The 23,627-nt window shown below is 34.5% G+C and overlaps 1 protein-coding gene across 1 annotated transcript in view; it reads left to right on the top strand.

The window, feature by feature from the left end:
• The window catches only part of LOC144435967 (tubulin-specific chaperone D-like), a 73,827-nt gene that overhangs the window by 34,651 nt on the left and 15,549 nt on the right, over positions 1–23,627 (top strand). The window contains exons 23-32 of the mRNA XM_078124611.1: positions 1,293–1,411; positions 1,893–2,128; positions 3,033–3,116; positions 3,805–3,963; positions 4,790–4,928; positions 5,421–5,542; positions 8,276–8,353; positions 11,348–11,437; positions 16,637–16,724; positions 18,714–18,823. Of these exons, the coding sequence (XP_077980737.1) occupies positions 1,293–1,411; positions 1,893–2,128; positions 3,033–3,116; positions 3,805–3,963; positions 4,790–4,928; positions 5,421–5,542; positions 8,276–8,353; positions 11,348–11,437; positions 16,637–16,724; positions 18,714–18,823 (1,225 nt within the window). The remainder of the gene's footprint in view (positions 1–1,292; positions 1,412–1,892; positions 2,129–3,032; positions 3,117–3,804; positions 3,964–4,789; positions 4,929–5,420; positions 5,543–8,275; positions 8,354–11,347; positions 11,438–16,636; positions 16,725–18,713; positions 18,824–23,627) is intronic.

Below are 23,627 nucleotides of genomic sequence, written 5' to 3'. Positions count from 1 at the left end.
GTATCAAACATGTGACTGATCAGTATAACAAGGTTAACAAGAATGTCAAGTTCACAGACACAAGAGGGCGCACTTCTATCTTATATTACCAATTTTGAGTACTCCCCCCAAATTGTATTCTATTATCGTTGTGAACCATTGGCATTTGAGATTTAATTGCAAATAAATTGTTATTCACCCACCATATAGTTTAGCTATGTCTATTTTGAACTTCTGAACTTACTACTATAGTTGAAATGGGGGTAGGGACTTTCCGCCCACACACGTTTTTATGTACACAATGTCTGACAGCTGTTGAGATTTTTAATCAGTATTTGGTATCTGTAAGACTCACACCATTCACCGTAAATGGTTTGGGTCCAAAGAGCCCATTCAGTTATAGAAACCAGAAAATAGATTGTACATGTTACTTGTAAAAGATCTGATATACATTGTATATCAGTTCTTAATACAAGAACGAGTAACTTTCTCTGTGTGCTACACTCGTTTATAGCATCCATATCAAGTGTTAAAAGTACATTTGTACACTGTTTCATTTAATAATACAATGAGTAACACTGAAGTAAAGCACTTTCTCTATGTGCTACACTCATTTATAGCATTCATATCAAGTGTTAAAAGTATACTGTTTCAATTGGTTTATTTACAAGCCTAGCATGTGGCCTTTCTAATGTGGTCAATTAGCAAATGAAACAGTATACTTTTACACTTGATATGGATGCTATAAACAATTGTGGTACACACAGAAAACGCTTCACTTTGGTGTTATAGAGTTGTACCAAGTCTGTAGTTTCTCTGTACAAATTGTAGACTCAGGGCACAAAGGACACATTTTGTAAAACTTGTTTTCTGAGGCACAACAATGCTACTGGCTGCAGAGTTTAGAATAATTTACTTCTTGAATGCATAAACTATATTGCTTGTCATCAGGTGTTTATGCACAACTATTAGTGAGATTTCAGTTACAGTAACAGTTCTTTTCAAAGAAGCTTGCCCAAGCTTTTTAAACGAACTATCAAGATCAGGGAGTCTGATCACAAGATTTCATGTTGAGATAGACACCATAGAGATAACACACAAACATCACTTAAACAGTGTGGGCTCTTTATTTAGTTAATGGTATCTGCGTCTGTGTCTGTGTCTGTTTGTGTCAGCATGTTTGTGTTTCCATTTCACGATGGCTGAGGCCACTTTGTGTGTGATGCTACAACTTTCTCAAAATACACTTTGGTCTAGATCGTCAAGTCTTAATTTTCTCCATGCTTTTTTTTTTCTTTCTTTCAATTCCGTAGACAAGGTCATCAACAAATACTTAAAGGCATTAAAAGGTACAGAAGAAATTTCCAAGATGGGTTTTGCTCTAGCACTTGGAGCTCTCCCTACATTTATGATAGATGGCAAACTGACTGAAGTAAGTTGAACATTCATTTTGTCCAGTCATTATTTATCTCTTGTAAATAGACTTCTTGATTATAGTGCCCTCTAGATGGCAATAACTTGACCATTTGTCTTGTCATTTTGGCTAAGCATTATATATCTCTTGTTGGGTGGACCGTCTTAATTATAGTGCCCTCTAGAGGGCAAGCTGATTGAATCAAGTTGACCTTCAATAACACTGTCTTCGAGTGCTTCAGAATTGCACCATTCTGGATGTATAAGAATAAGTATTCGCCTTACAAGGGAACAAGGGTACATTTGTGATATGTACAAATTTGGATGATCTTTCCATTCTGGTCAGAAATGCAGTGTATTAGTACTAGTCTTTGATTCACTACATCACCTATTTAAATCACTGCAAGTTTGTGTTGGTAGAGGGCGCTGTTCATTTAGATAGTCTATTATTGGTACTAGTAGAGTCATTCATTAAATTAAGCACTTCAAACTTTTCCCAGGTTTTGACTGGACTGATCGAAACCACCCACATCAAATCAAAAGATGCAGCCATGCTGGTAGAAGCTAGGAGAGATGCCATCAAGGCTATAAACAGTTTGTGTAATACCATGAAAGTTGAAGCTGATGGTTCTCCAAACCACAGTATTTGTAAAGACAACATTAAAGACATATATGATGCACTACATCTAGCTATGAAAGACTACACACTAGACAGCAGAGGTGATGTTGGTACATGGTAAGTTTTTGTAACACACTAGATAGTAGAGGTGATGTTGGTACATGGTAAGTTCTTGTTACGCACTAGACAGCAGAGGTGATGTTGGTACATGGTAAGTTTTTGCTACACACTAGACAGCAGAGGTGATGTTGGTACATGGCAAGTTCTTGTAGAAATCTCAGAGGGAGTACAGGTGTGTTTTCCAAAATATTGAAACATTGCTAATAGAAAAAAAGTTCTACACTAATTCGTATCTTGCAATGAGATGAGAAACTCACATAAAAAGAAAACAATCAATGTAGGATTGTCTCACATCATTTAATTTGTACAGATTTCATAGATCTTGACTTGGTCAAAAAATTTTTAATCAGTCACTATTTCTTACGATAACCATAATGAATATGAGAATGATGCATCGGTTATGTAATAATAATAGTAGTAATAATACTGTTGGTTTTTATAATAGCGCTTTCCCACTTTTTGCTCAAAGCACTTTACAATTATTATTACCCCTGGCACGGATTTATAGCAGCACAATGGCCCTTCATACTTCCTCAACTCCCTGGGGAACATACAATCCATTGCAGCCTCTAAAAGGGCATAGGATGAAAATATTCACATTGCAACCTCTATCCTACCAGGTCCCCAATTATACAGCTGCGTTGACTGGGCATGTGACACCCCCCCCCCCCCCCCCCCCCCCCCCCGCTCCTAGTGGTGTCATCAGAAAGTAGACTCCTGTAAATAAAATCAGATGGTTTTAATATCATTACATTGATGATGTCTGAGTGATTCAAATGAAAGCTATGCAGTTGCTTCAAATGAGATTCCAATAAGGTAACTTTTATGACAAAATCTAGTGGAGTTCAGTATCTATTTCATGTGTGTTGTTAATGCTGTTTGTTAACTGATTGTATTTCAGGGTGAGGGAAGCCAGTATGACTGCACTTTATGATCTGACAATACTTGCTGTACAAAGTGACCCAAATCTTATCACAGAGAATATGTAAGTATTAACAGTACGGTAATAATAAGTTCTTGTATCACGACCAAGGGTTCTAATTGTTTACGAGTAATGTTTCACCTGTTCAGGTCGACAGGCTTGATCAAACTGTTTGTTTGCTGGTTTTACCGCTAGGCGGTGTAGTAGTGGTGATGCCGTGATCATAGAGGTGATGTAATTGGTATGCCCCCTCTGTCCCTATTCATGGTGTTTCCCCCCTTGTCTTCTAATGTTGAAAGATTCTCTAATTTCAAGTTGCCTTACATCATCTCCACAATCACATCATTGCCACTACGCCACTTAACAGTAAAACCAGCAAACAGACAGTTTGACAAAGTCTGTTGACCTGAACTACCAAACATTACTCTTAAGTAATAAAAACCCTTGGTCATGGTACACAAACTTATGATTTGCCAAACTGATGAACGTGTTTAAGGATATGTAAGTAAACTATTCTCATACTTTTGAAATATCACACATTTGTAGATGAGTTCTTACTATGCAAGTCCTACTATTTCGATCATACTCAGTATGAAGCCTTTAAAGTGTTATATGACATTTTTCATAACCTTGCTAACAGAAAGGAAGAAAATTGTAAAAATACGTACGTATTGTAATTTATTTCTTACACATTGGCAGAAATTTTTTTTCAATTCTGAACTCATTTTGTTCATGTTTTTATTTTCTCTAGTTGTCAAACTACAATGTGTTGTTTTATACAACAAAGTGCCGAGAAGATAGACAGGACCAGAGCCCACGCTGGTGAACTACTAGTCAAGTTACTCCACTTTGACAATCCACCCATTCCTAATGTACCTCATAGGAAGGAACTCATGGAAATTTTCAAACGGTAAATGTCAGCAAAATTCTCAGTGTTTCAATGAAAGCCAACACAAAGAGGGTTGAAACACAACATCTGACAAAAATGACATAGTTGTGAATATTATCTAGATAGAACATAGGATTACCAGTCATTCATTAAAATACACTACATCTTTGAGGTCTTTACAAAAATGCTGAAAATACACCTACATGGCTAAAATGACAATAACAAGTACGAAAAGAAACACAAGGCTAAAAAAGCCACATATATATAATGTACAAGAAATTGATAATTCTGTGTTTTGTGCTAATGTTTTATATTATGTTGTCAAAAACTATTGTAAAAAGTCAAATATTCCCCAAATATGATGATGTATGTTCTTTGCTAGTTAGTATCACATCAAACCCCTTCTGTGTGTTCAATGATATCTCTGCCATCGTATATTGTAGTTACCCATTATGCTACTCACAAAACCCTAAGAATGGTGACTCGAGAGACATTTCAGTATTTAAATCAATGGCAACTACAAGGATTCCAAAAGAAAAAACACTTTTTGTATTTTTTTCCTTTGGTGAATAGCGCCCTCTGTGGCAATATCCAGAATCGACAAACAGATCAAGGTTTTGTGATGAAAAACATCTTTGTTCTGATATCAATGCCAATTTTATTTTCTGTTATCTGTCTTTTGTGCTGTAATTCCGTTTAACATAATTTTTAGTACTTTGACTTTGTGAAAAAAGAGAAACTTATATCTTGTCATTAGTTACTGGCAATCTATGGATTCAGATATACAATGAAAGTGACTAAAACGTACCTACCAAGTATAATAATTAGATTTTTAATTTGTTGATAGATCTGAGCAAGAAGAATTGAATTGGAGTGCTCCATCCCATTCATTTGCTAAGATTACACAAGTACTGTCCTGTCCAACATACAGACGTCATTTACTGCTTGGTTTGACCGTTAGTGTTGGTGGATTAACTGAATCTCTGGTAAGGCGTAAGCATTGACTGTTGTTGGTTATAATGGGTTGTATTTGGTGTGGGTGAGGAGGGTGGTGGTGGTGGAAGATATGGTTGTAGTCACTGTAGCATGGTAGTAGTGGGTGGTGATGGTAGAGTGGTGGTTGGGGTGGTGATGGCAATGATGATGTGTGGTGGTGTTAGTAGCAGGATGGTGGTGGTGTGTGGTGGTGGTGGTGGTGGTGGTGGTGGTGGCAGTGGTAGGGTGGTATTAGTGATGGTTGGGGTGGCAATCGTGATGTGTGGCAGCAGTAGTAACAGAGTGGTGGTACTTGTGGTGGTGGTGGTGTTTGGGGTGGTGATGGTGATGTGTGGAGGTGGTAGTAGTAGTAGTAGGATGATTGTGGTAATAGTGGTGGCTGTGAAGAGTGAGTAATTGATAATGATTGATAGCCCACACCATCTCTTATTCTTCAGTCTGTCTTGTTAATTTTAAATTCCGACATGTTTCCTTTGTTGTAGGTTAAATACTCAGGGCAGTCGTTGCTGACCTATCTTAGAACCATATCAGATAATGAAGATGAATTGAAATCATTCTCAGACACACTGCTTGCAATATTTGAAGAATACCAAAAAGTAGATAGGTAAGTTGACACATGGAGGCAAGGATTTCATATATTAAAGTACACTTTATTGATGATATGGCGCCCTCTATTGACAACTATTAGCCACTTTGATTGAATTCTATCCCTCAGTGCCTCTACTGCTAATTTAGTAACTGTCAGTCTATGTCAATGTATGTGTATGTGTATGTCAATACCATTTCTCATTGGCAAGTCCATGTATTCACTTTCACTTTCTTTGTGGTGAAACTTTACAAAAGATGATAACAGATGTGAAAAGATGGAATGCTCCATGTATTTGAGAAGAATTGTTTATTGATTTTTGTCCATTAAAAAATTAACATTTCAAATTCAATCCTTCTAATTAGTGAAATTAACTTAAATTATCACTGATGGTACACTGAGGATTGATGGTCATAAAACACAGTAATGAATCAAGTATGGGTCAAATTATTTGTGTGTGAAGAAATTTTTAATTTATGCACATATTTGTGATGTCGTTTTACCTAGGGTGAGATCATTAGTTATAACAACTAATATTACTTTTTGTAAGGCCTCAGACACCCCACCCCCACCCCCCACCTCCTCGCCAACCTAATTGGCCAAAATTGAAATTTGTTTCAGACAGCATAATCAATTTCAAATCAGTATGTAGTAGTATGTAGTGCTATGAATACAAAGCCAGTAATGTAGCGAGAAAAAAATAGCTCATGTATTGACACGCTACTGTATTTCAGTGCCAAGTATTTAGAGTGAAAATTCTTCCATTTCTCAATTTGACAATTTTTTTTATTTAGGGGTACAAAAGAGATCCATTAGAATTAAAATCATTTTTTGTAGCAAAAGTATAATAACAAAAGAAATGGAAACACTTTTTGTGACAAAGCTGTAATACTGCAGTTACAACTAATGTAAGAGGTGTGAAATAGTACAAAGTCACTACATTGCAAGCCATGAATATCAATCAAATTTAATGATGATTAAGGCTATAAAAAAAAAATAGTTTGGTTCCGGTCACCCGATCCCACCTCGTTTTTCACGCTGACCCTAAACTTTTTTTTTAAATTCAAGAAGAAAATAATAAAATTGCGAAAATTGTGAAGTCTCGCACGAAATACTGGATGCAGAAATTGACATCATCTTTAATAAAAAGACAAATATAAAACTGTTCTTCCATTCTGTAATGGCTGTACATCTGATGAGAAGAAACCAATAACACATAGACCATATGGAAAACAATGGGGAACATAACTACCTGAACTATACACTCACATATGAAAAAAAAATCTTTAAAAAAAAAAGAAATCTCCCTACCCCACATATTCTAAAATTAAGCGTAATCAGAACCTTACAATTTTTTTTGTTAGACCTTACATCTATTCAATGATATTGTATTTTGTGTTGTTCACTTTAATTGATTGCAATTCGTGGTCATATGTATGACTAATTTACAGTATTATTATGTGACTGTAAAATGAAATGGATTAGTAATCCTAAGATTAACAACTCAACACACTAGAGATGCTAGACACAGCTGGTACAACATGTGCCACGAATTTATAAACAAATGTCAAAAAGACAACCAGCTGACCCAATTTGCCCAAATATTAGTTTTCAAGTCAGGAAGCTCCCAGAATACCTATTTACAGTAAACAACTTTTTAGATTTGCTGTAGGCAGACTCCATTATCTGTTATAGACATTGGAGAGGGACTCTCCAGTGTCTATGGTTTCATGGATTTGCCATCATTCATCAACTCTCTCTCTCTAAAATAATGTATGTGTGTTGGGGGGGAGGGGGTGTATGTGTGTGTGTATATATATGTGTGTATATATATGTATGTATTTATGTATGTATGTATGTATGTATGTATGCATGCATGCATGCATGTATGTATGTATGTATGTATGTATGTATGTATTATGTGTCTGTATGTATGTATGTATGTATGTATGTATGTATGTATGTATGTATGTATGTATTATGTGTATGTATGTATGTATGTATTATGTGTCTGTATGTATGTATGTATGTATGTATGTATGTATGTATGTATGTATGTATTATGTGTATGTATGTATGTATGTATTATGTGTCTGTATGTATGTATGTATGTATGTATGTATGTATGTATGTATGTGTGCATGCATGTATTTCCTTTTTTCAAAGTGCTTTTTTCCCAAAATATCTAAAGGTTACTTTTTGATCTGTTGTCCATCTGCTGTTTATGCCATTTTTACAATGAAAGTAAATTCATAAAGAGATATGGTATGATCCCTCTTGAAACAATTTATTATTGTAAGCATATGGTACACATTGTTATACTTACAAAAATATAAATTTCCTCCATTTCAGAACTATCGAAAATAAAATTGTGCTTTCAGTGTTTACAGGGATTTTTTTTTTTATCTGGCTGATAAAAAGTATGACGTCAATTGTATTTGTTAAAAAAATATTAGCCAATGAATGTCATCGTAGGTAAATTATGCAAATCTCCATGGATACAATATGCATATTCTAATCTAATAATATGATAATTAAGGTGAATACTTATCAACTTCTATATTCTACATTGGTATAAATTAATGATGTCACCCTTAGCTATTTTTATTTTTAGCAAGTTAATCTTTTTGCTACAATACACTTATGTGAACATGTTTAATTAAAATCAATCAGATAACGACACTAGAATCGTGTCTTCAAAATTGATTTTCCGAACTCATTCAGAAATCTTTTTCTTTTCTTTTTTTTCAGAGTATCGATTCCAATGTTGAAGATGTTAGATTTCTTGTTAAACAATGACTGCTTTGAAATATTTACACATGAAGACAAGTAAGTAGATAATTTAATTTAAAAGTTTTATACTTTGCTTCGCTTTGAAGGTATCGGTAATACCGCACTACAAATACGAACATTTGTTCCCTGCTTCTTAGTTAATTAAAAATAAATCGTCACTACACAACCCACATCAATATTACTGTATATCCAACTCTAGAAACTACCATTGCCATGACAACCACCATGACTACATATAATCTACTCTCTATGCCACCACCTTCATCACCCCTTTTGGGTTTTAGATTGTACGTGTACACAGGTATTATGAGCATGTGCGTTTATTATAAGTATCGTTTTTCTGACCTGAGGATGCAAAAGCTTGTCAGAATTTTGTAGACGTGCGTTTTCATTTTATGTTGTTGTAACTATATGTAAAACATGTCAATAGGTGTACCAGTCATGTTTCTTGTATTAAAAACCTAGAATGTGTCTCATAGCTTGTTTCATTGTAGGGACAAAGTGTATAAGTGTGTGATTCCTGGTGGTTACATTAGTTTGATGTTGAAATATCCTTATATCATTTCAACTATACTATTAAAGACACGTTGACTCATGTCTGACAATTACAGTGGTGCTCTCCCAAGGTATTCAGATTATATAATGTGAAATCACAACATATTCAAATAACATAATACAAAATCACAAGGTATTCAAATATAATCTGAATGGCAGTACCAAATAAAAATTGCCACCTCAGTTACCAAACCACTTTGCGCATATTCAACCACCTCTATCACACTATGTGGACACTGAGCTGCTCTTCCTCTATCACACTGTGTGGACACTGATTTGCTCTACCTCTATCACACTGTGTGGACACTGATTTGCTCTACCCCTACACTGTGTGGACACTGATCTGCTCTACCCCTATCACACTGTGTGGACACTGATCTTCTCTACCTCTATCACACTGTGTGGACACTGACTTGCTCTACCCCTATCACACTGTGTGGATACTGATCTTCTCTACCTCTATCACACTGTGTGGACACTGATTTGCTCTACCTCTATCACACTGTGTGGACACTAATTTGCTCTACCCCTACACTGTGTGGACACTAATTTGCTCTACCCCTACACTGTGTGGACACTAATTTGCTCTACCCCTACACTGTGTGGACACTGATTTGCTCTACCCCTATCACACTGTGTGGACACTAATTTGCTCTACCTCTATCACACTGTGTGGACACTAATTTTCTCTACCGCTATCACTCTGTGTGGACACTGATTTGCTCTACCTCTATCACACTGTGTGGACACTGATCTTCTCTACCTCTATCACACTCTGTGGACACTGATCTTCTCTACCTCTATCACACTCTGTGGACACTGATTTGCTCTACCTCTATCACACTGTGTGGACACTAATTTGCTCTACCCCTACACTGTGTGGACACTGATCTGCTCTCTTCAAAATGATTATTAAAGGAAAGTACATATAAACAGAAATCTTGCAGTCTGTTACATTTGCAGACTATGCCACTTTGAATTGTTTCTGTCGATCTGTATGATAAGATTTTTCAATAATCCATCCACTCAGACAATATTTTCCAGTAAACAACATGTACATGTAAGTCTTTGGAATATCAGCAAATGGCATCTCTACCTGACCCAAGTATATACCCAACCTGAATGACATGGCTGGTGTCATCTGACCCTGCCCTACCTGAATGAAATCAGTTAGTAACAGGATTTATAATCAATTTAGAAAGTACTTTGCTTTTGATCATCCTAATGTGAGTAAAGGTTAATGTATATACAACAATTTTGACAGCAGATTCATGTAACATGTATAATATGGCATTAAAGTTCTAACTATTCTTGATTTGTCTTAGCCTTAAATCTATGAGGGTTTACTTTACATGTATACTTTGATATTGTCTACTCTTCAGTCACATTGACAAACTATAGCCCTGGTCACAATAAGTGTATCATCACTTATAGGGCTGCAGTAGGTTTACTATCAGTTAGGAGGACTGCATGATCACTGTAGCCTTTATTTAGCACCACTAAAGTACAGATACCTTAAGTTAAATGTTTTGTGAGTATAAATAACTTCATTTAGTGCCACTAAAGTACATACATCTAAAGTTTAATGTTTTTGTGAGTATAAAAACGTTATTCATAATGTCTCACTAAAGTACAGATACCTCAAGTTAAATGTTTTGTTAGTAAAAAAAAAACTTTAATTAATGTCTCACTAAAGTACAGATACCTCAAGTTAAATGGCATTAAAGTTGCGTGGAAACTTAATTTAAAATGACTACAACCAATGTTTTTAGATGTTAGCACTGCCTGAATAATGTATACATCCACTTAGACTTTATTTCCAATGTATTAAAAAGTAACAGTAAAATGTAGAATTGCTGATGAATAAAATATGCACATTTACGTGGTGTGAGTTAACGACTACATGTTTACACTAATGGTATTTAAAAAAAAAACTTCAGTACTTTCAGACCAATGATTGATTTTGTGAAAGCTTTTTTTCAGTTTCTATAATGTTATTCTTAATGAATATATATATAGTGGTTCAATTTTACCCATATCAATAATAGATCGTGTTTGAAAGTTTTGTAACCTGCAGGTGTTTTATGCTTCACACCTACAACTGTTTTATGTCTGCCGACATGTTGTATTGAAATATTAGTTTTTGTGGGTTTAGTTATATTTGTATACATTTATTTCTTTTGATGCCAGGTGTGTTTTCACAGTCATATTTAGTTTTTATTTTAATAGTTTGAGAAAGGGAATTCCAGGAAAACATGTTACGTCAGACTCACTTTAGTTAGACAAACGTTTGGATAAAGACATCAACTTACATCATTGTAGGAGACTATTACGAACCTAGAACCTTGGAATGAAAATCACTGTTTGTACGCTGAATGAGAATACAGCTATGGACGCTGATTGTATTTGTCAAAGATGTATGTGATGTTTATAACGACTATTTTTCTTTTCTTTTTTTTTTTTTTGCTAATACAGACATCCATTTTCAATGAAACTACTGGAGCTGATGAAGAAAGAAATAGACAGATGTGGTGACCCACAGAAACTACTGGCCAGTATTGATGTGTAAGTCAATATTAGTCGCGTGAGCTGAATAGCATGATAAAAGAGTATCACAGCTAGCCAGACTTATTACTGGATTGATTGGTGAAAGAATCATCTACAAACAAGTAGCCAGACAGACTTGGATTGTTTGATGATGTAAATAAAATAGAAATAAAAGTAGAATTGGCCCTTGTAATGCACAATGTTTACATAATACATCAACCAGATCTTTATATGTGTAGTCGTTTACAGTGTTAAACCTTTCTAGTTCGATGTCCGCCTGTAAGTTTACCAAGTCTGTCTGGAAATCCAACATCTCAATTCAAGATTCATCGTAAAAATTCACTTCTTTAAAACTGGGTTACTTCAAATGGAACAACTACTAGTCTGTTTACAGATGATAACGACAGCAATATAGAAATTATTCCCCAATATTTTTCTTCGTTGAGCCTTAAGAAAATACAAGTTACCTAAGGGGCCTTTGTCACTACAAGTGGCTAGACGAGTAGTGACAACCCTTAGGTCATGAGTATTTTCCAGCTAAATGAAACAAAATATTGGAGAATGACATTAATTATACCAGTACCAGTAATATCAAAGAAACATTGGGGAAATATTAATGGTAATTCACACAGCAGAACCAGTGATGTAGACATTGTCATGACATAGACACGCGTTGTCATGACGTAGAACGACCAGAGTATATATATTCCATATTTTTTGTTCTAAATGGCTTGTACATCATACAATGACTTAATACATCTTGCCTTGATAATGTTTGTTTTTTTGTCATTATAAGTGTAAAGACCTTCAACGTGAATGATTGCTCAACAGATAAGTTTCAGTCTATTCAAAAAGTGAATGATATATAAATGACAAACAAATATAGATGTAATTTAATAGGACATAACTGTCCAGCAGAATTAGAAAGAGTAATGTCATTATGTTTATTTTATTATTATTTATTTAATGGAAGACCAACAGATCAAGTCCCATTCACAGGCTCCAAAAAAAATTTTAAAAAAGAGAAATAAAAAATGCAGAAACACACAAACCTGTCAAACAAACAAACAGAACGAACAAAAATGCACATAAAAACACATTACAAGGCAAATATATAAAATCAATCTTGCGAGGAGGACCCGAGATGACAATCTTGCAATTTTTTACAATTTTTCAGAGATAAGTTAAAGTCAATATTCAAAATACTACATCAACGATCACGACTGTAAGTTGTCATACACCTCTGAATGGCATGTATATGTAGGTACAGGACCAGGGTATTTCTCCCACCAGGAATAAAGCATACATGATATAATCCAGGGAAATACTCTTGTGATTATCTGTCATGTGTTAAGTGCATGTACTAGATATTTATCTCATCAAGTATCTTTCACCTAAGTGTTCTTTCTTATGTCATGTATACATTAGAATGTTTGGTGTGTTTTTACATAAACTTCATATTTTAAGAATTGTCAAACATGTTAGAAATTCAACAATGTAAAAATAGTTTTTAGAATTCACACATTAATATTTTATAAATCCTACAATGTAAAAATGATTTTAAAGAATTAACAGTAATGTTAAAAAAACAAATTAAAACATTTTTATCAATTCGATGATGTAAAAATAGTTTTTAGAATTCAGTGTAACGTTTAAAAACAATAACTATTTTGTAAATTTTATAATGTAAACAGCTAGTTCTCCAGTACTGTCACATCGATGAAAGTTACCATTAGATACTACAATACAATGTAACAACCATGTGTACATCAAAAACATGGCATGTTAACTATAAAGTAGTATTAAGTGAACAATATGACATTTCGTATGGTAGGCCATATGGTACTTTGTACTCAATTGAATAGTTACATTGAACATTTGCTTAGACTTGGTTCTTATTAGTCCCCGCTGGATGAAGTCCGGAATGGGGACTTATGGATTGGGTTCCGTCTGTCCGTCCGTCCGTCTGTCCGTCCGTCCGTCCAGAGCCGTTTCTTGGAGATGCCTGGACCGATTTTTTTCAAACTTGGAACAGGGCAACATACAATGACATACATATGCACGTCAATTTGTTTCATTATACGATCCAATATGGCCGCCTAGCAGCCATTTTGTTTGCAAATTTTCCCTGTCTAAAACCATAACTCAGACATGCTTTAACAGATCTCATTCAAAGTTGGTATTAGGACAGTGTTCTATGACATACATGTGCATATCCATTTCCATCTTAATACGATCCAATATGGCTGCCTGGCAGCCATTTTGTTTGCAAATTTTCCATGTCCAAAGCCATAACTCAGACATGCTTGAACAGATCTCATTCAAAGTTGGTGTTAGGACAGTGTTCTATGACATACACGTGCATATCCATTTTCGTTGTGACACAATCCAATATGGCTGCCTGGCAGCCATTTTGTTTGCAAATTTTCCATGTCCAAAGCCATAACTCAGACATGCTTGAACAGATCTCATTCAAAGTTGGTATTAGGACAGTGTTCTATGACATACATGTGCATATTCATTGTTGTCTTGATACGGTCCAATATGGCAGCCTAGCAGCCATTTTGTTTGCAAATTTTCCATGTCCAAAGCCATAACTCAGACATGCTTGAACAGGTCCCCCCCCCCCCATCACATCATCTTGAAGAGTAGGCATGTCCCATGTCCAACGAGGAGACACAACATATCTAAGTCTGTTTGATTTAGGTTCACAAGTGTTGTTGCGTGATCAGATTAGTGATATCAAGAAAATGACAACATAAACTGCCAGTTCCTTAAAACCCAATCATAGCGGGGACTATGTCATTCCCAATGACTTGTGTATTGTTAGATGGAACATGACTTATACGTGGTACTTATGTTAGATGGAACATGGCTTAGACTTGGTACTTATGTTAGATGGAACATGACTTAGACTTGGTACTTATGTTAGATGGAACATGGCTTAGACTTGGTACTTATGTTAGATGGAACATGACTTAGACTTGGTACTTATGTTACATGGAACATGACTTTAGACTTGGTACTTATGTTAGATGGAACATGACTTAGACTTGGTACTTATGTTACATGGAACATGACTTAGACGTGGTACTTATGTTAGACGGAACATGACTTAGACTTGGTACTTTTGTTACATTTGATAGGTGAAGAATGTGGTGCATTTGATAGTTTTGTAATGCATTTCCACTGGAAAGTATAAACGTTTATTGAATCAACATCTTAACTTGTCTATACATTTCATAATGTCACACTGCATAGGTTGACATGATTCATCATACCATTTTGTCACAGCATGATATAGTAGCCAATCTCCTGTTCCTGTATCAAAGATGAAACTGCACATTTGTCATACAGATACAAAAACCTGAATTTAACTCATTGTTTGTGCCTTAAGGCAAACCTATGCAATAATTCTTTTTATTACTGGCAAAACATCTCAAGGCTATATGTGGTAGAAATAAGAACGTAATTTAATTTAAAAAATCATAAAGATGCAAAACTTTTTTAATTAAGAACTTTATCAAATTATCAATTAGTAAAAAGGCATGCAGGGAATAATGATGATTTATGATTAAAGGAAATCCAATTTTGGTCACTTTGTGTTTCGATATCAATATTCTGATTTCATTAAGCCAATTAATAGCCCACAATTAAAAAATGAAATATGGTTGGACTGTAGTTTTATGGAAATATTTTAGCTTTATTGATAAAGAAAATTAGGTTTTTATGACAGGAAGTACTCAATATTTTCAACTGGATAGAATCGTTAACGATGATCAAACATATTGTTGTAAAAAAATCTACAATATCCTGAGAAATGAATACTTGAATTCCTTGATAGTATTTGATATTAAACTCTCTGTAGAATATGTAGAATGACTTTCAGAATCACATTCTAAATTATAACCAACTTAAGCACAATTAAACTAGGCTTTGTTGTTTGGCATGGTCATGGTAAAACATCTGTCTGTCTGTCTGTCTGTCTGTCTGCCTATCTGTCTCTCTCACTGTCTGTGTGTGTGTGTGTGTATATATATATACATACATACATAAATGACAAAGTCAATCTGTCTGTTTCTCCATTCGTCTGTCTTTCTCACTGTCTGTCTGTATATATAATACGTAAATGACAAAATCAATCAGTCTGTCTCCATTTGTCTGTCTGTCTATATATATATAATATATATATATATATATATAAAAGACAAAGTCAAAAACCATTAGGATGATTGCCTTGGTATTTGATAGGGATATCACTTAAGATGTCTAGTTGGAAAACTGTGTAATGGTTATAATCACAATGAACGTACCCTAGTTATGAACTTTTTGGATTAAAAATGTGATGTCTTGTCAAGTAAAAATAAAATCCTTATCCCGATGAACAACTAGGCAAATTTGTCTGAAATTAGGTAGTGATGTTTCTAGGGATGTGTACGTTAAACTGTGTGATTAGATGATGTTTGGTAAAAGTAACCATTAACTTTTAAAAGGAGAATGTCAAAATGATGACAACTCATTGTATAAAGTGTTTTTCACAGTGGTATTGTACGAGTGATATGCTCTGTATACAATTCAAAAACTGTGATGCAAACATAGTATTCTCATAATATCGAGTTGTAGACTCTGTCATGAATACTTATACACTGTGTGTCAGTTTACATTCAGTGTTTGTGATGGTGATTAGCATGAAACAGGCAAGATAAATCTATTTCAATCCTAATGTGCTAAAGTTACAAATGATGAAAAATATAGTGTACATGGTTTCAAGGATTATATAGATAGCGGCCAATATAGTTGTATTGAAACAGAAAATTTAAAATAACTGCAGCAACATTTCTCTCCATCTTAGACAGAGCTTGAAAGAAACTTTTTTTCTGTGGTAGTCTCAATGGGTTACCAATTTCAGAAAATGGTAGTCCAAGGCTGATGACCTGTAGTCCCATATTCCTGAACTATTGGAAATATGTATGTTATTGAAATATTTTCAAGTCTGTAAATCTTCCATCCTTTAAATCATCACATAATCAGTGGTAGCCTGAGCAGGCTACCAGCTGCGAAGTATTGTAGCCCCCATGACAAGAATTGGTAATCTGTGGACACAGGACTACTGTTAATTTTGAGCCTTGATCTACTATTAATAGTACTGTGGGGGCCTTGATCCCAGATTGGTGCAGTCAGTGTGAAAACTAATCCTCAAATTATGTTTATTTTTAGATTCTGTGCCATGTTACAGTTCACTGGCTTTATTAGGAAGAAAGCTTTATTCCAGCTTATTGTGTTCCTATGTCACAAGTATCCAAAGGTACGTATTCAATTCATATTTTATACAAATTATTATGTAATATTGAATCAACTACTCACTCATGGGCAAGATAGGATGTAGGCAATGTAGGATAAAAAAAACCTAAATTCTTTTGGTTTGGGGGTAGGTGGAATTAGAACCATTTTAGTTCACATGTAACAAAAATGATTTTACTTTTTAAAAAATCTGTTTTATTATACCCCTAAATACAACCATTTGTGAAAAAAATGTAGTCACTGAAATCAAGAATGTTTGCTATACAGTAAATGCATGGCACAAAAATACATGTTGGAAAAAATGGCTTTGTATTCATCATAGCACTACATACTAATACATACTGATTCAAAATTGATTGTGCTGTCTGAAACATTATTTTCAATTTTGGCCAATTAAGTGTGAAAGGGGGGGAGGGGGTTCTGAAGCCTAGTAACTAAAAGAATGTTTAGTTTTTATCCTACGTTGAACTATTGCCTCCCCTCCCCCCCCCCCCCCTTTGGTTCCTTACATCACTCTAATACTCTCCATCTGAAAGAAGAAAAAGTATTTTAGGATTAATAAATATCCAGTTATATATTTAAGCCTAATGTGAAAAAAGTACCAGACTTTTGTCAAAACTTTGTTAAACTTAATTCTCTGCCCACGGAATGCAATTACAATCATAACTGATTAGTTTTAGTCATTTATTTTGATGGAAAGATTTAGATTTAGGGGTTACACTACTGTGTTATTAGATTTCCACACAATATATCAAAATAGCAGCTTACATTAGACTCAAATCGACTGAATTTTTACAATCATCAGCTTTGTTTGAATGAAATTGACTTGAAAATTGGAATAGCCGCAGGCAGTGAAATCAATACTAACTGTGGAGATAGAGCAGAGATTTTTTTTTATAGCGTGTATATACTGTACACTGTTCATACTTACCTATATTTTATCAGGCAGTCTATATCTCTATGCGATATATATTCATTTGCAAACAGAGATTTTATGGTTTTCATATAATTTTTAATGCACAAATGTATAGACAAGGGCTGTATATAATAATATTTAGAATTTATTATAAACAAAACTGTTTATTTTTTAGTATGATATATACACTGAACTGAGGTTCAGTAGTACTTTAGGCTTCAAGAAATATCTAGACTATGTATGTATGTATGTATGTATGCAGATGTGCGTGTGTGCGCGCGTGTGTGTGTGTGTGTGTGTGTGTGTGTGTGTGTGTGTGTGTGTGTGTGTGTGTGTGTGTGTGTGTGTGTGTGTGTGTGTGTGAACCACTTAAAGTCAAAACTGCCAGACCAACTGCCTTGGTATTTGGTAGGAACTTTACCTAGGATGTGTCAATGAAAAAATTTTCAAAACAAAAATATGAACAGATCAATTTTTTTTTTTTCATTTTAATTTTCTCTCACATTTCTTAGTTTTGTATGCTTGTTAGTCTAGTTCCTATACGGTATCATTACGATTTACACCTCCACTCTTAGAGACTACATAGGCATCCAGACTATAATATGGTTGTATACCCTACTGAATTAAAAATAGAGGATATCATATTGTTCAAGACTTTCACCAGCATGACAACATTATAAAAATTGATAAGGGATGGATAGAGGGAGTACAGAAAAATACTGTTTGTTACGCAGTCACGTAACACACAGATGTATATGTGCTAGGGCAGGGTTTCAATTGATTTGAATAAAAAATCATTCCTTGAGGCTTTCTTCTCTGTAGTGTAAATTTAAGTTGCAATCTTCCTCATCTAGGAAACATTTCATTATCCTAAACATATTACACCTCACTGTAATGTTGGGTAAAAGTCTGATAGCAAATTACTCAGTAGCGAAATTCTGTATATTGAGTTAAATCTACATCACATGCACATCACTGAACTCCGCAAATCAATTGCAGTATCTTCAACCTAGTAAACGTGCTGAATTCCGATGATTTACAGATAAATGGATTTGTACATTTTCTCCTTGATTGCAGATCCGTAAAACCACAGCCAACAAGTTCTATGAATCAATACTGACCTATGATGACATTGTTGATGTAGAGAAACTAGACGAGGTCCTTATCATTCTAAGTGAGACCCAATGGTAAGTTTATGTGTGTGTGTGTATGTATGTGTGTATGTATGTATGTATGCATGTATGTGTGTGTATGTATGTATGTATGTATGTATGTGTGTATGTATGTATGTATGTATGTATGTATGTATGTATGTATGTATGTATGTATGTATGTATTGTGTATATGTGTGTATTTATGTATCTATGTGTGCATACATGCATATGTGTGTATGTACATGTACATGTATATATATACATGTATATCTGTGTGTGTCTGTGTACGTATGTGCATATATGTGTGTGTGTGTGTGTGTGTATGTGTGTGTGTGTGTGTGTGTGAAAGACATGTGAATATGAAGCAGTGCAAGTTTAAGACAATTTGCCATGGTAATGGAAAGTTGAACTTGGTATTTGGAGCAGCTATGGAATACATAGAACACACACTTTACCCTCAAGATCAGACTACACATGATGTCACAATGTGTAAGAGAGATGAAAGTGTCAAATTTTAGTTGATAGCCGCAATTTAAAAACTTAACAATTCAAACTGTAATTGATATTTGTTTTACGAAGTTCTTCCAAAGTTTTTATTTGTGAAATTGACTGCATAATGTAATTTAGAGTTCACTTTAGATGTTATATTCAATGTATCTGTAGAGTCATCTAATATTAAGCGTAAAATGAATTGCGAACAAAAAATCCTCCAGCTCTCTTCATTTTCAGATAATTGAATTAAAAATTTCAAAGACAGCACTTTGCTTTCATTTCATAATGACCACATTTGTGTCAGTAATCTGCATTGTTTACACAAATGTTTAAAGTGTGTGCGATTAAAATGTCATTCTACTAAGTGGCTGGAAAAAAGCTAAAAGAATTACCATCACCTTTATTAATCATTATCCAGGAATAGTAACAGAGTGAAACCATTATTCCACATCGACGTTGTCATTTTTTTTATCCTTAAACAAAGGTCATGTAGAGTGATGAATAAAAACGCAATTTCGAAAGTTCAAGGAATCAGAAAACGTTCAACTTTTGATTCTATTTCAGGCATTTTTTTTTTTTTACAAAGATAACAGGGCAATAGAGTGTTGATTTCCCTCTGGCATTGTTGTAACATAGCTACCATCCTCATAAATTGTAGATTTTTGCAGTTAAAGCAATCACAGAAACACTTAAATTTACGTCCCTAATTGTAAAAATTTTTGCAAACAAGGGAGCACCCTGTGGCACTTTGTATTAGTTAGCAAGCTGCAGATCATAAAATTGTAGAATTACCGAAGCAAATAAGTAAAAGTTATGCGATGACTACAATTCCTGATCATGCCAGACGTTGTGCTGGCGGCAAATGTCCCTGACCCACAGAAAGGGAAGTGTTTATCCTACTAATGCAGGAGTAACAGCAAGTGTCATTTGTAATTAGATTTTGTTTTAGACAATGCCAGCTATTCTGTGGTTGTTTTCATTCTATCAAATTTTGATTAGGTTAAAGATTTAATCAAAGTACTATCATAATGCACAGATAATATAACCTTTCGTTTAGAGACTGCAATCAAGTAATTGAAATACAGCAAATTGTCAGTGTACATGTGATGCTTATTTCAACAATGAATATAAACCTTATATTTCAGCCTATGATATCAACATTGTCTTGCATATTGGTTTTAGACTAAGTTACTCAACTATGTATGTAAGCTAATATAGTTTAGGTGTCTGTGTCAGGTAACTTTTATACAGTCAATTTCAAAATACCCATGCAGCTTTTCTGTTTTGATACAACCATGCAGAAATCAACAAGAAATTGGACATGCTACACTTTAAGATAGTAAAGTCATATTTTTTTCTACATATGGTCTAAATGAAATAAACCATTTATTATGTATGTCCATGCAGACATTTGGACGCCAATGTTTTTCTTAGTATCAAACACCCTATGAAGGGGTGCATAAAATGTCCTTTGCGGTGTTCATTTGATGTCTGTATGGTGGCATGTGTAGTTCATTTCTCTTAGACAAAATGTAGCAAGAAACTGTACTCATTCAATCTTGCTATTAAAGTGTGGCATATGCAGTTTCTTACTGGTTTCTGCATGGTTGTATCAAACAGAAAAGCTGCACAGTATTTTGAAATTTACTGTAAATTTAGTTTAATACCATGTCACTACAGTCTCAGACCACTAAATTTCATTAGTGGTCTGAGCTACAGTGGATAGTACATGTACGGTACATATGTTCATTGATGACTTCATCCTCAGTAGCTGCTTCAAATGTTGAAAGTTGTGGACCAGTATACTTGGTGTACACACTCTGTGTGTGTGTGTGTGTGTGTGTGTGTGTGTGTGTGTGTGTGTGTGTATCCCTGTTATCAATTATTACCATGAGAATGCTTGATTTTTGACAAAAATGTTATTGTCATGGCCTTGAAATACCATGGCAAAGAAACATTCAAAAGTTGGTTTTGATACATTATTTGCATACTGATGAGGTAAATTAGGTGTTAATTTATGAAAAACAGCTGTTTTATTTTTTTGGTAATAAATAGGTAATCTATAAGAATTCAATGCTTTGTTTAATGATAATATAGCTGAATAGAAGTTCAATCAGGGAGAAACCTGACACATTGACAACTACCTGTCAATCACTTTTCACACCTTACAGTTTGATGTAAATTACAAAAGACAGGACACTAGTTTTAAAAACAACACAGTTTGCTTTTTTGTTGGTTTATTCATTTATTCACAAATCTCATGAACAGTAGTGACTCAAGTAATGGAAATTTCCGTAAGGTTCCGGATGGCAACGATCTGTCATTCTTTGAAATAACAAGAAATGGCATTTTTCTCCCATCTCAGGTGATCTAATACCTTAATTGCGTCGCTATATACAGGAAGTATTTCAACCAACAGGTTTCCTGTCTGTTTTTTAACCTGTACACAAATTGATATTTTTAATCAGTTGCTTTGACTAAATCTAGCTCTGTTTGTTTTCTATGATTTCCTACACTGTCATAACTAATACTTCCGTCAGTTGACTCGATAGCCTAATAACTAAATCTAGGGATGTGATCTTTGTTTTCTATAATTCCCATACACTGTCATAACACATGACCCAGGTGCAGACTTAAAGGTCCGTACGTAATTTATTAAGATACTGAGAGATAATTACATCCCTATGGGATTGATCAAATAATGATTGTGGTTGAATAATCCGGTAATGTATGTATAAAGCTCTACATTGATATTGTTTGCATAGCTGTTATCGGTAATTTGTTCAGTAAACCTGATTTTTTTACGATAATCACATCTAGGGTTGGAGACGACTCAAGTGTGGTTATTTCTCGGAAAGTCTTTGCATACCGACTGAGTTTATTCATGGATGAATGTAATGTTCATTTCCTGAGAGAATGATTCCTTCGTTATGTTAAAGCCACTGAACCTACTATGTGGATTCTTTAATTTCCTATTGAGGAGACCTCAAATTGTCAAAGTTGGTATTAACATATCTTCGTCAATTGTCGTAAATACAGATGCATCGCAAGGATGGGTTCTGTCTCCACTTCTATCAATCAATCAATCAATCAAAAGAATTTGCATAGCGCCGAAATCCAGTACGTTGTAATGTCCTATGGCGCTGAACAGGAACAATAGTAGATCATTGTAAACAGTTACTAAAGCTCTTGCAAACAGAAGTGTCTTGATATCCTTCTTGAATTTATCGACAGTGAATGATGAACGAAGTTCAAGTGGTATACTGTTCCATAAGACTGGCACTGCTCATGAGAACACGTGCTCACCATATGACTTTGTATTACAACGGCGTACACGAAGTAGGCTTTTGTTGTTTGATCGAAGTGATCAAGTTGCAGGTTTACTATTAATCAAGTCAGTGATGTAACCAGGAGTAGCGTTATTGAGTGCCTTGTACAATGTAGGTGATCAGTAGTACTTTGTATTGAATCCTGTAATGGACAGGTAGCCAGTGAAGAGCAGAAAGAACTGATGTGATGTGATCTCTCTTCTTTGTTCATGACACAGTCCAAGCTGCTATACTGTATACATGTGATGGTGTTGCCAATCAAACAAGTACTGCAATTAAGTTTGCAGATGATACTACCGGTACCATGGAAGGTCTTTTAGAGAATTCTAACGAAAGTACATATCGAAATGAAATTAATATTCTAATCAGCTGGTGCTCAGAAAATAAACTTGATCTCCATGTTTCAAAAACAAAAGAAATAATCATTGACTTTCGGAAAAACAAGCTTGAACCACTTGAAATCAATGACAAACCCATAGAAATTGTGAACAGCTTCAAGTTTTCAGAATCTACTATTTTGAACAATTTAAAGTGAGATAAGAATATTGATAAAATCGTGATAAAGGCACAGTAATGTGATGTTGCTGTGCCATTTTCATGCCAACATCTTTGCCTTTTGAAGCAGTTAAAAAAAGTTTGGACGTATAAACAAGGTCATTATGGTTCAGTTCTCAAGAACAGTTATTGAAAGTTTAATGAAACATTTACATAAAAGCTCTGGAAATACAAGACATATAGATCTCTCATTCAAGTGTCTACACCGTTACATTCTGAGTCAAATTTATTACAAAAAATCAATTACTTGAAGGGGTATGTGTCTCATACAAAGACTTGTTTTTATTATTTTACTCTATTTTGCACGTTTGTACCAATAATGAAGACATTTGTAAATCAAAGCATTTCTTTGAAAATAGTTTGATCCATACATCCATGTATATATGGAGAGCAAGATTATAGAAAATGAGCCCACCAGTATAGTTCCTAGACTAACAAACACATATCTGGGCTGTCAAAAT

The sequence above is a fragment of the Glandiceps talaboti genome, chromosome 5 (genome assembly GCF_964340395.1).
Source record: "Glandiceps talaboti chromosome 5, keGlaTala1.1, whole genome shotgun sequence".
Lineage (NCBI taxonomy): Eukaryota > Metazoa > Hemichordata > Enteropneusta > Spengelidae > Glandiceps > Glandiceps talaboti.
This window is presented reverse-complemented; position numbering and strand designations above follow the sequence as displayed.